The sequence below is a fragment of the Phocoena phocoena genome, chromosome 18 (genome assembly GCF_963924675.1).
Source record: "Phocoena phocoena chromosome 18, mPhoPho1.1, whole genome shotgun sequence".
Taxonomy (NCBI): domain Eukaryota; kingdom Metazoa; phylum Chordata; class Mammalia; order Artiodactyla; family Phocoenidae; genus Phocoena; species Phocoena phocoena.
In genome coordinates, this window is record NC_089236.1 from 2,921,654 (window position 1) to 2,938,102 (window position 16,449).

Consider the following 16,449-nt stretch of genomic DNA (forward strand, 5'->3'; position numbering starts at 1 on the left):
TCCTTAAGAGCAGCCGGAAGGAGAGGCCCAGAGAGGCTGTGAGATCCCCTCCTTAAGAGCAGCCGGAAAGAGAGGCCCAGAGAGGCTGTGAGATCCCCTCCTTAAGAGCAGCCGGAAAGAGAGGCCCAGAGAGGCTGTGAGATCCCCTCCTTAAGAGCAGCCGGAAGGAGAGGCCCAGAGAGGCTGTGAGATCCCCTCCTTAAGAGCAGCCGGAAGGAGAGGCCCAGAGAGGCTGTGAGATCCCCTCCTTAAGAGCAGCCGGAAGGAGAGGCCCAGAGAGGCTGTGAGATCCCCTCCTTAAGAGCAGCCGGAAGGAGAGGCCCAGAGAGGCTGTGAGATCCCCTCCTTAAGAGCAGCCGGAAGGAGAGGCCCAGAGAGGCTGTGAGATCCCCTCCTTAAGAGCAGCCGGAAGGAGAGGCCCAGAGAGGCTGTGAGATCCCCTCCTTAAGAGCAGCCGGAAGGAGAGGCCCAGAGAGGCTGTGAGATCCCCTCCTTAAGAGCAGCCGGAAGGAGAGGCCCAGAGAGGCTGTGAGATCCCCTCCTTAAGAGCAGCCGGAAGGAGAGGCCCAGAGAGGCTGTGAGATCCCCTCCTTAAGAGCAGCCGGAAGGAGAGGCCCAGAGAGGCTGTGAGGGACTCAGGAAGCTCCAAGGTATTTCCAGCAGCTACACCCCTGCCGAGGCGCCCTGCCTGCCTTTGTGCACTCAGCTTACATCCGCAACCCACAGGATGTTCGGCGTCACAGGTCACTGAGGCCTTCCGGGATGCCGGGCTCAGGGGGCAGCAGCAGCACCACCACCACCCCCGTGCCCCCGGGGCCAACACGCCGCTCCCCCCGCCACCCCCGCTTGCCATGCCACCTGCTCGCAGCATGATCCCCGTAAGAAGAGAAACCACTGCGAAAAAAATGTCCTCCCTCATCTAGAGACCCCCCCCCAAACAAGAGAAAAGCACAACAGGTGACACAAAACCTCACAGCACGTCACAGCCACAGCCCAACCTAAACACAGTAAAATTTAAGGGTATTCCGAGGATTTGGTTTCATCACCCAAACTCTTTCCTAGTTTTGCAAGAAGTTTACTGCTATTTGTTGTAAAGGTGTTCCCCTGACTTGAATGCAGAAATAAGAGATCTCTAGAATCCTCAGAAAAAAAACTGGAAGATTACTGTTCATCTACCATGGCTGGTAAGTGAAGCTCAGTAAATTCTCTGCTATTTCTTCTGGTTAAAAATATGCCACGGGCTTCCCTGGTGGCGCAGTGGTTGAGAGTCCGCCTGCCGATGCAGGGGACGCGGGTTCGTGCCCCAGTCCAGGAAGATCCCACATGCCGCGGAGCGGCTAGGCCTGTGAGCCATGGCCGCTGAGCCTGCGCGTCCGGAGCCTGTGCTCCGCAATGGGAGAGGCCACAGCAGTGAGAGACCCGCATAATGCAAAAAAAAAAAAAAAAATATGCCACGTGTGGGTTTACAAATTTTCAGTTCTCAAAGAACATATTATAATCAACATGGTAAATGGTATAAATTAGGTCTTTCTTATTAAAAACAATAGAAATTAGCAGTATCTCAAAATCCTCATCAGGAACAATCATTAAAGTAAGTACAGAAATACTAGTCAGTAAGAGACTTTCCACTGAAGAATTCATTTGTTGTAATTTAAGTTTTTTAAAACAAGCAATGGGGGCCTCCCTGGTGGCGCAGTGGTTGAGAATCTGCCTGCTAATGCAGGGGACATGGGTTCAAGCCCTAGTCTGGGAAGATCCCACATGCCGCGGAGCAACTAGGCCCGTGAGCCACAACTACTGAACCTGCGAGTCTGGAGCCTGCGCTCTGCAACGAGAGAGGCCGCGACAGTGAGAGGCCCGCGCACCGCGATGAAGACTGGCCCCCGCTCGCCGCAACTAGAGAAAGCCCTCGCACAGAAACGAAGACCCAACACAGCCAAAAATAAATAAATAAATTTAAAAGAATTTTAAAAAATAAAATAAAATTTAAAAATCAATATATCAGTGTCTCTCTGAAGCACACTCTATGAGTCAGACTTACATGTCAACTTCTGATGCACCTGGGATGAAGGTAAAGAAAGAACTTGGACTTTACTTCCAAAAACCTTGGCACTGAACGTAGTGAAAATACAAAACACAGTTCAGTACCGTCAGTGAATCCAGGATGAAACTGCGGGTACCACAGGTTTCAGTCCCACCCTATTCTATTCAGTAAGTTAAGGCAGGTGTGGGAACCTGCACAGCAGACAAGTGCTTACAGAGGGTCCCTGCAGGACAAACACGACAGATAACAGACACTTAGGAGGCGCAGACATACATGTGTGACGGCACCGTCAGAGCTACTTTCAACCTCACCAAAGGAAAATGGAACACACAGAATGTTTCTGGCATCAGGAATGATGTTTTCGGCAGGATCACAGTGTGACAGCTGGATGACACCATGAAACTTGTCATCGTGAAGCCACCGGGAGAACGACTGTTTTCTCCAGCTAAATAAAGGTAAGGTAGCAATGAAAGAACCGAAAGGTAGTAGGAACCCTGTTTCCCTTTCAGGTAACCACACACTGAAAATACCGTTTTCGTCTCTGTTTCATAAAGAACTGGCCATCGTCCGTTTGGTCCTATCTTGACTTCTGACTCTAGAGGCAAGAAAACAGCTCCAGCCAAATTGCCTGGTAAGGAGGGGGCTCTTTTCCTTAATGGTGGAGATCAGATACACGGTTCACTGGAAACTGCTCTTTTTTTTTCCCCAAATGTATTTATTTTACTTATTTTTGTCTGTGTTGAGTCTTCATTGCTGCGCACAGGCTTTCTCTAGTTGCGGAGAGCGGGGGCTACTCAGAAGCGGTGGCCTCTCTTGTTGTGGAGCACAGGCTCTAGGCGTGCATAGTTGTGGCATGCGGGCTCAGTAGTTGTGGCTCGCGGGCTCTAGAGTACAGGTTCAGTAGTTGTGGCGCACGGGCTTAGATGCTCCACGGCATGTGGGATCTTCCCGGACCAGGGCTCGAACCCGTGTCCCCTGCATTGGCAGGCGGATTCTTAACCACTGCACCACCAGGGAAGTCCTGGAAACTGCTCTTAACACAGATCACAGTACAATTTCATCCTCACCCTAGAGAGGTAGGAAAGGGAACCTTAGGGGAAAGGATGACCACAGTCACGCTGACATGGCACCAGGTGACAGGACCCCATCATAGAGGCTGGAGCCAAATCCCAGGAGAGCAGGGAGACCTCTATTATGACAGCCTCTCACTCAGCTTCTTCAGTTCCATCAACACGTAAAATCAAATAGCCACACGTGAAACACAAGAGAGCATAACCAACACAATTGGGGGGGGAGGGGCACAAGATCCACGTTACAGGAAGACAGGAACCAGGGAAATGACCCCACGTGAAGGCAACCAGATCAGCCCACGAGCTTGGAAATCCTGTAGGACCAACGACCTGGTCTCTTTAGCGAGTGGCAATGTGAACAAGGTCGGCTGGGGCATGACGTGTGGGGAGCAGCTCTGGAGCAAGAGACTCAGACAGAAAGCCCAGCAAGCCAACTGGGAAGAAACAGACTGGAGACCATCAAGGAAACAGGGCTGTAGTCGGGGTACGAGATGACGCCCATGAACTGCTGCCAACTTTACTGGGTTCTGGTGGTTCTGGAGTCATATAAGAAAACAGCAACGTACTGAGAGACGGAAAGAATACACAAGAGTGACATGACACAAGGGCTAGGATTCAGCTTAAAATACTTTAGTAACAAGAAGGAAGGGAGAAATAAGAGAGACCAGTGAAGCAAACATGGCAAACAAAACCTTGATAATTACTTCATCTGGGAGATGAGTATATGGGGGTTACTCATATTATTCTCCCTATTTCTGTTTATTTTGAAAGTTTTCATTGTAAAGGTTTTCTTAAAAATTGAAAGCAACGAGCTCAGTATACATATGCTAAACAAACAGACTACACAATTTCATGTATCAAGCAGTCGTATTATCTTGAAACACCATACCATCCTTCTATGGAAGTCCAATGTTTCATGAATAGTTTAAAACACAAAACATTCCTAAATCATTATGTGAACGCTCCCGACATTTCAGAATATACCTTGGCAAGGAATAAACTCTACTGAATCCCACATCCCAATGACATCATTCTATAAAACAGCACCAAAACAAGTGAAATGTGACTCACTGAAACTCATCCTTGGCAGAAAATAAATAAAGTCCTCGAGCATTAAAAACAAAAATCAAACACTGGAAGGATGCAGTGAACACTGTAAGAATGATTGTTCCTGAGGGCAGGGGTGGAGGAGGCCGCGCACAGCGTTCGAAATACCTCAATGGACACTTCGTGCTGTTTTCAGTTTTGTCCCAACCACGTGAATGTATTAACTCTTCAAAAATAAAAATTTTAAATAAAATCATTGCACACACGCTTTTCGTAAAGAATTACTTTCACTCTTCCATGAAGAATTTAAAACTTGAAAAAGAAAAAAATTAAGGTATTTTTGCTCTTGAAGATTCCCCATTAGCTGCTTCTGCCACTGTTTCCCAGGACTCACCTCTCACAGTATGAAAACACAATTTCCTATCTTTCTAACAGGTTCTTTCTTCACTTATGCGAACATTAAGAAATGTGAAATAAATCTTAAGTGTTTAACACGTAGGCCAAAAAAAGTCCCTGGGTAACTTGAAAAAAAGCTCAAATCAAGGAAAGCCCCTTCTGCTTTTCATTTCATGTCAAACCATACATTTTAGTCTTTACTTGCAAGTAGAGGCATTTAACGAGGATTTAGAAATCTTCACTTTGTTCTACCCTTCTAACCTCAAACCCAAACGATTACATTTTCCCTTTCTTTTCTCCTCCACTACCTGCGCCTCTCAGTCTACTCTAGTCAATCAAGATGACTGACACTGCAAACCAAAACTCCATCCTCTGCCTTTCAAGCTACTCAAAATAGAGGTTTTAAACGCCCCAATTCTTACAATCCCACCTAAAGCATTTCTGCATCCCTTTTCCTGGTTCTTTTACTGAGTTAACAGCCAAATAAGTGAACTGAAGTCCCCTGTGGCTGTCAGGTGGGTTACATTGTGTTCCCAGGAGAGTGGTGATTTCTACTCCAAGAACCAGCCAGCCTGGGGGAAACCTCTCAACAAAGGAGCATCAGAAGACCTCCAGAGGTCACGCTGCCTTCAACAAACCTGACAGATGAAAAATGCCATCCACAAAAGTATGTTCACCAAAATAGTGATCACTGGGCTGCTTTTACTACGGATCTCCAACCACTGGTGTAGACACAGGCTCCAACAACGGCTGTCAGCCAGCACGTTTCCTGGGCCCAGAGCGTGTTCCCCACTGCACTTCAAACAGAGGAGACAAGACAAACGTTGCTCTGCGCTTCCGGGCGTGGCTGACAGTGAGGTCCAGGGGACACTGTGAGCGCCCGGCTGTGCGGCACTTGGGCTATAAGCACAGGCCAGGGGGCTTCGGGGACTCCAGGCACAATGTCACAGGTAGGGCAGGGCAGGAAGCCGCAGTCTCTGACACAGAAAGGGACCAGGCAGGGGACAGGGTTCAGTTTGGCCGAGGTAACCTGAGGAGGACAAGGGTGGTGAGGGAGAACCAGAGGGCATGTGTGTGTCTTTCGTTAGAGCCACGCGAACCTTGAGCGACGCTCCAGCTTCATTTTAAAGGCGGTAGTGGGTCTGTGACCTTGAAGACGGAAAGGACCCCTGTGTGGGGTCCTGCCGGCCACAGGCAAGCTCCCCTGCCCTGGACACGGCCACCAGGATGCACAGGCAAGGTGGACCCCTGTCTCTCTCACCAAAAGCTCTCTGATGTATTCTGCTACTCATTTAATATAGTCACTACATTTCAGATGAGTGTTTTCTCAGAGAAGCTTTAAGGCAGAACTGAACCTCCTTCAAAAGATTTGAGAGGACAATTACAAAGCATCTCTTAGAGGGGACCATTCTCTAGAAGAAGGTCTACAGATGGCCAATTCCACATAATAATGTTATTTTAGTACTAAAAATACAAGCTGGCTGAGGATAAGTCACTTTCCCAGACTGCGTGTAGCACATGTCATAGGGGAGCCAGGCCTGTCCGGGGCCTCAGCCCTCAGGAGCTCCTGGCCACAGGGCCACGCTGTCCCCAACCCTCCCATCTGGACAAGAAGACCCCATCTCTGTGGTGGGTGCAGAGGAGTCAGAATTCCCAAACTTCGGGGGGCTCTGGGATCTCTAAGTACTGAGTCCGGAGTCAGGCAGCAACCTAAAGACTTCCCAGTGGTGCATTTTTGGTATAAATGGAGGACTCGCTCCCCTTTATTCAACAGCTTCTGTTTAAGATCACTGTCAAACTTCTCAAGGATCGCACACCCTGATTAATGCATACGTATACTTCATAACTGATTCTATCTTTCCAAGTATTCAAATATCCACATGTAATTTCCACAGAACCACCACTTGGGTATGCTATACTTACAGAGCACAGTGAAATGACAAAAATATCGCTTTTAAATTTAAGGCTAAGGTATTAAAAAATAAGGGATGGGAGGCACTTCCCTGGTGGTCCAGTGGTTAGGACTCGGAGCTTCCACTGCAGGGGACGTGGGTTTGATCCCTGGTCGGAGAACTAAGATCCTGCATGCCACGCAGCACGGTCAAAAATAATAATAATCGGGCTTCCTTGGTGGCGCAGTGGTTGAGAGTCCGCCTGCCGATGCAGGGGACACGGGTTCGTGCCCCGGTCCGGGAAGATCCCACATGCCGCGGAGCGGCTGGGCCCGTGAGCCACGGCCGCTGAGCCTGCGCGTCCGGAGCCTGTGCTCCGCAACGGGAGGAGCCGCGATAGTGGGAGGCCCGCGTACCACAAAATATAATAATAGTAATAATAAGGGGTGGGGGACATGATGCAGAGGAACACCACATAAAAATCACAGTGGCAAAAATCAGAAAGAAACAAGGACATCTAATTTACATTACTTTCCAATGTCAAAAATACAATGAAAAACTTTACATAAATATGGAACATATTAATAAAAAATTTAACATTCCTGTATGCTATGTCTTGGAAAGGATTTTAAGAGAGAAATGCTATTTTTTAATGCAACTGTAAGAACAGGATATGAAGTCTGGCAGCCATAAAACACAACTGTGGAGTAATGTCTTATTCTAGCGTATCTTACGTTAAGCTAGAACGTATTCTAAGCACTCACTGTTCATCAGGATCAAGTTATTATAGATTCTGAACTACAGTTTACGTGCTTTCATAGAGAAGGTGACGATGCTGAATCTGGGACACATGTACAAGAAATACCAGCTGACAAAGCATTATTACCTACAGGTTAGGAGACGCCTATGCTCTGTAAGTAACACTGGTTTGGGGAACAGATACGTAAGGAGAGGCCACAGAGGGGAACAGATGGGAACTCAGTGGGTCAGCTCTTGGACACACTGACCGATCTCAGGCCACCTCCTGCTGCTGGGGCAGAACGAACAGGAAAAGCTACGGGCTTCTGCTTCTATGACAAATGCTGAAAGAAACCATTAGAAGAAGCAGCGTCTAATTTTAGTGAGGTGCTTACTACCCTTTGCTTGGTGCTTGAATATAATGCATGGTAACCAGAAGACTCCGAAGTTTAGTGCCAACTGAGTAACTATATTATCGTGATAGATGCCAGCACGATTCAGTAAAGAAAGCGGCTCAAAACTTCTGTTCTCTTCCAGGACCTAAGTCAATCCTAACTGCAAATCTAAAAAATGAACCGTAAGAGAAAAATGTTAAGGATTTGTTAAAGGCTAAGATTCTGAGATTGTTAAAAAATATATTCCTCTTGCAGATGTAAAGTTGCTTGGGACATAAACATTTTTGTGTTCACTCCGAACAGGCCTCCCTATTTTGTGGGTTTACAAGCAAACATAAAAATGACAGAAATAGGGTATATTTAGGGAAAAAAGCATAGCTCCTAGTTTGCCACAGTTTAATAGACGCAGAGGAATACAGAAGCCAGAGGAGTCCCTGTATCAACATAAGTTTCCCAAATGCTTATTTCATTTATATCCTCCCAGATGTGCCAATAACATGCTGACGTGTTCCAATCAAAATGAGAAAACATAAGAAAACCACACTGTACCATGCCAAGTACTACCGCATTCCTCTACTGGCTCAACAAGTATTTGCCGAGCACCCACCCCGGGCCCGAAACGGGACACGACGAGGGTTCTAGCAAAGTCCCAGCACCCCCAGCTCAGGGTCTAGAAGCCTGGACAGCACCCACAGGAAGAGGCGGAGGGGCCGGATTCCAGCCATGCGGGAGATACTCACAAGGTGTAAACAGGAATGACAGAAGCCACAGAGGACGGGCTATGGGGGAGGGACCACTACAGGCCTGGGGGAGGGGCTTCCCAACCCAGATAAGTGACCTGAGGGCGGCTGCTGGCCACTCCGTCACAGGGCCTGAGCTTGAGGGGACGCAGGTTTGTAACGTGGGCACCAAGTGAAGGGACAGTTGCCCAGTTAGCAGGCAAAACGCTCAATACGTTATTTCTTTCTTCCTTCTCACATACAAGTATTTCTCAAAAAACGTACCTCTCTGCACGAATCACACCACTGTAGTAGGGGGGATCCCAAGGCATTAATTCCTACAAAGGAAAAATTCACTGTTATGAAAGCTGTTGACTATTTCACAATTTCAATCAATAATTTAGCCAACTTATAAAATGTATACCTGTTATGATGCCAGAAAAAGGTTTATAAAAAGCCTAAAAATTCATGACTTGGCAGGAGATACGTGCCTTTTTATTTTGACTTCCCTGCAATCAGTGAGTTGAGAGGTATAAATAAAGCATAATTGCAGAATTTGGGGAAAAGCTAAACAAATGTCATTCTAAAATGTAAACTAATGGAAGTCAAAATTGATAGATTAAATTAGCCACGCTGAAATTTTCCCCAAAATGTAACCCATGTTTTAATCCATAAAACATACTGCAGGTAAGATTAGGGAACTAAAGGTGAGACTAGAGTTCTTTCTAAATCTAAGCAAGAAGCTTAGGGTGGATACCAGAAACGAAAGCAACAATTTAAAACGTTAACTAAGGCAGAATTAACTCTAATCTTGGCAAAGAAAATAATGTCATAAAGAAACACTAGAACAACCATTTTTGACCCCTGGTACACAGTCCACAGCACGGGGACTCGCAGGGCTTCCCCCACCCCCGCCGGCCTCCTGCTGCTCCTCCACTGCAAGGCAGACCCCTCCCTCCGGCTCTGCCCAGTCGCCAGCCCCTCACTTCTTCAGGGCTGCTCCGGTGTCATCTTCCTTGGGGGGGGGGGGGGGGGGGGGGAGGGTCTTCACTGCCCAGCCCCTGTAAGACAACAGCCTCCATCCACTTTTTCTGCATTATTTCCCCCACAGTTCCTATCACCACAGGACTAGCACGATACTGATTTTTTTCATGTGTTTACTATCTCTTTTCTTCCCCTACGACGTAAGCTTCGTGACGGCAGGGATTTTGTTTGCAATTTTCCCGTTGTATCTTGGCCCCTGAATTCTGCCTGTTACACAGTAGTCCCTCAAGAGTTATCTGTTGAATAAATCAACAGCATCTCCCAGACAGTATTGCTAAATGCACTTCAACTGCAAAACAAAACACCTGGCACTGAGAAGAGCTCCGTGAACGAGGCTTCTATCCTTATTACCAAGGTCTTTTAAAGGTTCAGTTTAGACATTATCTCCTCTGCGGACAAGGTATTCTTTCTCATGCGCCATGCTCATACTTTTTTTTTTTTTTTTTTTTTTTTTTTTTTTTTTTGCGGTACGCGGGCCTCTCACTGTTGTGGCCTCTCCCATTGTGGAGCACAGGCTCCGGACGCACAGGCCCAGCGGCCATGGCTCACGGGCCCAGCCACTCCGCGGCATGTGGGATCCTCCCGGACCAGGGCACGAACCCGCGTCCCCTGCATCGGCAGGCGGACTCTCAACCACTGCGCCACCAGGGAAGCCCCATGCTCATACTTTTATCAGGGAAGGGAACCAAGGTAAGACATGGAGGTTTCCTTTCTTTCTGCCCATGAGCTCCTGAAGGGCAGGGACAGCATCCCTGGGACTCTGGCCCCTGAGTGATCAGTTCCTGGCACTCATGGCCTCCAAAAGATGACTGTTTACTAACTGCTACGTGCCAGAAAGAGCGCAGGCTCTAATGCAACAGAGACAAGACACCGTCCCTGTACCAAGAGCTGACAACAGTCCGGGCAGCAGGAAGACAAGCAGCCCGCCAATCAGAGAACAGTGTGTCACGTGTATGACGCTGTACCACGCCAAACAGCCCACGAAGGGTGTTAAATCACAGGGGAGGGCAGGAGACGTCTGCAGGAGACAGAGCCTGAGCTGGGTTGTGAAGAATGGGAGCACGTAATCCAGATGTACGGCATTCGCTGGCACATAAACGTCAGTTACAATTTAAAAATAAAAGAAAGCATAGCATGGTAAATCAACTATACTTCAATAAAAAATAAATAAAAGTAAAGTACAAGAAGGGAAGCAAAGCAAAAAGTAAGTGAAAAGAGCGCACGAGCGTCACGCGGCTGTCAGCAGTGAGCGGAGAGCACCGACTGGGCTCCCAAGCAGAAGAGGAGGACGTCGGGAAAGATGACGAAGGGCTTGGTGGGAAAGCCAAGAAATGGGAAGGTAAATCTAATAATTACCTGAAAATGTTAAAGAGTGCAAGGCCCAATCAGCGTTTCAGAAAAATCCCTCTGGCAGCCCTGCATTCACTCATTCCCATTCCGAGTAAGTACCCAGGACCTTCTCCACATCCAACGTGGGCCAGGCACCCAGCAAAGCAGTTGGAATGCAGGACAACCTCGAGGGGAGCAGAACAAAAGGCTAGAAAACCAGTCACTGTCGTCTTGGGGAGAAGGAATAATGACCTCAGCCAGGGCTGTGGCAATGGGCACAGACAGGGGACAGAGTTCCCAGGAAGGCAGAAGCCGCAGGCCTCGGTACCTGACACTACGGGCGGGCGCGGGTGTGAACACCCGCAGGGCTCACTGACACACAGCTCGTGCCTTTCTACCAAGTGCCCAGGTGCTGCCTTCCAGGGAGCAGTCTGAGAACCCCTGGTCTAGACTTAGTCCAGGGTCTGGCTAGGGGAGCAGTGGCACCTAGGGGAACGGTGGCACCTTCACCAAAACGGGGGCTTCAGGAGAGAAGAAAGGGCATTTCCCAAACATCCTCAGAACAGCCAGCATCAGTAGCTACATAACATGTCCGGGGCTTCCCTGGTGGTGCAGTGGTTAAGAATCCGCCTGCCAAGGCAGGGGACACGGGTTCGAGCCCTGGTCCGGGAAGGTCCCACATGCCGTGGAGCAACTAAGCCCGTGCGCCACAGCTGAGCCTGTGCTCTACAGCCCGCAAGCCACAACGACTGAGCCTACGAGCCACCACTACGGAAGCCCACGCGCCTAGAGCCCGTGCTCCGCAACAAGAGAAGCCACCGCAATGAGAAGCCCGCACACCGCGACGAAGAGCAGCCCCACTTGCCGCAACTAGAGAAAACCCGTATGCAGCAACGAAGACCCAATGCAGCCAAAAACAAACAAACAAAAACATGTCCAGGGAGAACAACTTCGAGTCATATTAATGAATTAGCTTTTGGCAACACACTTCACCTTTTCTGTTCCTGTGCTCACCAAGCTGAATTCTGATCCATGATCTAGTTTCCTAAGTGGACCTACCTACGAAGCCGAAGTGGGTGGATGGCTAATCCTAGTTATTACTCTGCTAGATACAGCTCTGACTACCACTTAACAATCTCACATGCTGCTCCAGAAATCAGTGACTATGACAGAATTACTCCATTTCATGGTGGTAGGATCTGGGAAGCTGGTAAAGAGTTTCTAACCCTGCTCAGCAGCCACCAGCAACCAAGAATGACCACCACCAGCAGCTACAGGAGAGGGGTCCAGACACCCCAGCAATCCCGTGGCACCCCGAGCCAGATGAGGACCCGAGCCCTCACACCTGGGATCTCATCCCTTTTCAGGGCACACTCTGGCCCTAAGGACACTCAGTCTGACTGGAAGAATCATGTAATCATTTGATCTTAAGATTCAGTGTTTTCAAGATGGGTTACACTTTGTCAGTCAACATTGATCTACTTAACTGAGCTCCACAGGTTAGCAAACAAACGTGTCAACTGCAAGGTGAGCACTGATGCTGAAGCTGCCACCGGCCAGGCCATCCCCTCCTGAGCCCCCTAAAGGTGCTTCGCACACAGACGCCAACTCTCCATAGAACAGAAGCAACCTTTGTGTGAGCAGATATTAACACAGGTTGTGTTAACAGACTCTGTGTGTGTGTGTGTGTGTGTGTGTGTGTGTGTGTGAGAGAGAGAGAGAGAGAGAGATAGCAACTAACCAACAAAAACAATGGATTTCCTGGAATGTCAGACTCCGACATTTGTATCAAATATTTCAATACTTTATTCCCCAAATCCAAGGATCAGAAACAAGACTATATACACCGTCAGCAAATCACAAGAAAGTTCTAGAGTCAAAAGATAAAGACCTCAGCTGACAGACTGTTTATATTATAATAAAAATATCCCAAGAGGGTCACTTACAGAATTTTGAGGATTTAGTTTCATTTTCATCCCTCGTATCATCTCAAAATCTTTCATAGTTCTGTAAAACAGGTTTATCAGTAATTGTTAGGACAAAATTTCATAATTACATTATAAAAGAACTAGTCTGCTTATGTTACTCATGATAAAATTAGAAGTAATTTGTAGTGCAAACGCAACCAGTATTAACCAAGTTTTACATGTGCTAGAAGAAACGATAATATATACATCAATAAATTACTACAATTTCTACCTTAAAAAGCACCTTGGCAGAGATATGTCTTGAAAGTACTAAAAGCCTGGAAAAACTAGCAGTGTTAACAGAAACATGCGAAGTGCAAAGTGTTAATCAGTAAACTTTAAACCACTGCTTTTTTTTTTTTTTTTTTTTTGCTGTATGCGGGCCTCTCACTGCTGTGGCCTCTCCTATTGCGGAGCACAGGCTCCGGACGCGTAGGCTCAGCGGCCATGGCTCACGGGCCCAGCCGCTCCACGGCATGTGGGATCTTCCCGGACCGGGGCACGAACCCGCGTCCCCTGCATCGGCAGGCAGACTCTCAACCACTGCGCCACCAGGGAAGCCCTAAACCACTGCTTTTTGCTACACCTTAAAAAAGAGGCTAACAAATTACTTCCTATAAAAGAATATTAACACAGATTATATTTAAGATTGCTAGTCATAATTTTTCCCCTACCAAAAACCTCCAGCTGGGCAATAATCAAATATGTACTTAATATTCACAGAATATGAAATTTCCGTTAGAATGAACTCCTATATACCACTATAAAAATCTGAAGATAAGTCTGCTCAAAATATAATCTATAGCTACATACAAGTGAAAAAGAATAATAATGCTTAACCAGCAAGGCAAAGTAGAATAAAGTCTCAAATAACTGCATAATCAACACTACTTCATTATATCAAAGCCACGACAGCTCACTGCATTGAAAGATAATTTTAGAATTTATAAATAGAATCCAAATTGGAGAGGACTGTGTTCTAAGGCATGAGTTTATAACAGAAGATGGAAATTGGAGCTAAAATTAACACGCTGCTGCAGTCAGGCAGCAAACGAGGTTTTAGGCAGTGCCATAGGAGAGATCACGGTCTCTCACAAACGTGCCATGCCTCGTCCTAGAGCCAGGGTGTCTGAAGGCTCCTGGGGGGCTGGCCCCCAGAAAGAGCACTACCAGAGTGGCCCCGAGGATGAGGGCCAGCCCAGGGGGCTGGGCAGGGAGAAGGCAGGCAGTTGTGACAGAGGGACCACTGAGAGCGCTCTTAAAGCACACAGCAGGGCAAACAGATCCATCTACCATCCCCACCAGCCACCCACACTGAGGCCGACAGAAGAGAAATACTACATTTCCAGCTGATGATAAAACTGATGGTACAAGCTAAAATATATAGTTTCAAAAGGTTTGGGAAATTTTAAGAAGTCCCTATCAATGATGAGTTCCTCAAGACGGCTGACTGGTTCATCAGAGGGGACAGCCCAAGTTTCCGAGACTGTCACCTTCGGGGGACGACTTTGCACTTTCAAAGGAGGGCTCACTGTTCATCTAATCTCTTGAATAGTCCACAGATCTGACGCAATATTCCAACACTTATATTCTTAACAGGTCACTAATTGTTTTTTTATAAATCAAGTCTTAAAAAAAAAACCTAAATAAATAACATGTACTCTAAAGAGAATACAAAAACGAACCTTTCAGAGAGTTTGTCAGATAGCTTCTCAAGGAACTGCATGACAGTCTCTAAAATGAAAATCCAAAAGAAAATATCTTTAACTACATAAAATAAAATGTACATGCCTGTTAAAATTATAATGTGGTGATCATAAGTCCATACACTACAACGCCTTTAAAGTGAGGATCCTCAAAGGGAAGCTGGGTTGCTAACATATGCTAGGCACTTCTGGATGATGATAATCTTTATTAAATAAACGAATTAAACTGACATAGTAATAATCAAAGCCTTAAATGATACCCCAAAATAAAAAGTTAAGGGGAAACGAAAGAAAAGAATCCAAAGGTTCTATCTATTTCTATCTACTCGTATGTTTAAGGGAAAAAAATGTCTGTCAGACATGTCTAATTTTTTTCTGAGTTTTCAAGAGATAGCTAGCCTCTGATTTGTTCATAAAAATCACTACAACTTAGAAACATCAGATTTTAAAAATCAGTGTTTTTCTGGGTAAAATTTTTTTTTTTTTTTTTTTTTTTTTTTTGCAGTACGCGGGCCTCTCCCTGCTGTGGCCTCTCCCGTTGCGGAGCACAGGCTCCGGACGCGCAGGCTCAGCGGCCATGGCTCACGGGCCCAGCCACTCCTCGGCATGTGGGATCTTCCCGGACCGGGGCATGAACCCGTGTCCCCTGCATCGGCAGGCGGACTCTCAACCACTGCGCCACCAGGGAAGCCCAATATTTTTATTTTTATATACACAGCAGAATAATCTATTTAGGATCAGTATCCAAAGAAAATATGGCAAAATTAGAACATTAAAAATTTAGGCTCTATTGGAATTTTTTTTTTTTAACTACTTAAAATACATCAGCCATAAGTCACTATTTTGTACAAACCCACAAAGGCAATGTAGTGGAGTTACTGTTGTTTCCCATGATAGGAAATTTTTCATGTGACTTTTTGAATTTAGCACTTTTTGCCACTGTTTAACATGTACACGGCTTTCACATGTATTTGAGAGTGGGCTACACACAGTGTTTTTCTATTTTCCAGATGGTCTTTTATATGTTTCAGTTTCTTGTTCAGTTTATCTCTTTTCCAGGAACCCAAGGGTCTCCCCACCATCACTGCTGAACAAGCCCGTATCTCGTAACCTGAAAAACGCTGCCTCGTTTTAGACCGTGTTAAGAAAAACAACTGTTATTTAGTTTACACTAAAGTCTTTATTTCCGGATATCAAACCAGCTAGCATAGAGAACTGTTTTCAAATATATCTCTCTGTGTGGCTTTTTATTTCAAAATAACCATTGTTTACTAACTTTCACCTATTTTGTTTTCCTAGCTCTCTTACATATGAAACATCTACCTCAATTAATCTACCTGGATACCGTCGTAGTATTCAATAAAAAGGAATGAGTTTGCCGGCCTTGGGCAAGCGCACGCCTCGCTGGAAGAGGACCCGGCACACCTGTCACGTGGGGTCCACCCTAACCTGTACCCCTCCCACCTCCCGCCCCCGCTGTCAACAGCTCACTGTTCCGCACTGTCCACCTCCAGCTTCACTTCCCTCGTGAAACTTTCAACAACCATCCAAGCATCTGCAAACTTCCTGCGCTCCTAAAATCCCAGGGCATTGTTTTCCATATGCTGTGCATTTGGAACTAAAAAGACACTGATCTGTATTAAGGTTTATCTTTCTATGTACACGTCCAAGCTCCCCAACCAAATGACAGGTCACACTCGACACAACTGTGTGCACAGAGTCCAGCTCCAAGACATTCCTGTGCTAACCACCTTGCGAGCCATGGATCTGCTGGCCATCACCCTGGGCGCTCGCTACTGCGGGGCCGGTGACCTCCGGTGACCTCCAGTGACCTCCAGTCACTCGAGCCGGGGCTCAGTCCCCCGCTTCCCCGACTGCCCCCAGCGTCCAGGCAAGCCGACCAGTCTCGTCCCGGCGTGTGTGTGCCCTGCTGTCCATCAGTGTTTCCACCTGCACTGACCAACTGGCACCTCACACCTAACTCAGACCCACCGTGCTCCTGCCCCGCCCCTGTCAGCAGGAACTGTCTTCCCGGTGGCTCATGTCCAAGGCCTGGCTCTCCCTTCGGGTGCCACACGCCCCAAACGTGACATCTCACCACC

General features: G+C 47.1%; 1 protein-coding gene across 1 annotated transcript in view; it reads right to left on the reverse strand.

Moving 5' to 3' along the window:
- The window catches only part of MIPEP (mitochondrial intermediate peptidase), a 133,506-nt gene that overhangs the window by 98,100 nt on the left and 18,957 nt on the right, over positions 1-16,449 (reverse strand). The window contains exons 8-10 of the mRNA XM_065896321.1: positions 14,327-14,375; positions 12,621-12,681; positions 8,587-8,639 (exon numbers count right to left, since the gene is read on the reverse strand). Coding sequence (XP_065752393.1) covers positions 8,587-8,639; positions 12,621-12,681; positions 14,327-14,375 — 163 coding nt within the window. The remainder of the gene's footprint in view (positions 1-8,586; positions 8,640-12,620; positions 12,682-14,326; positions 14,376-16,449) is intronic.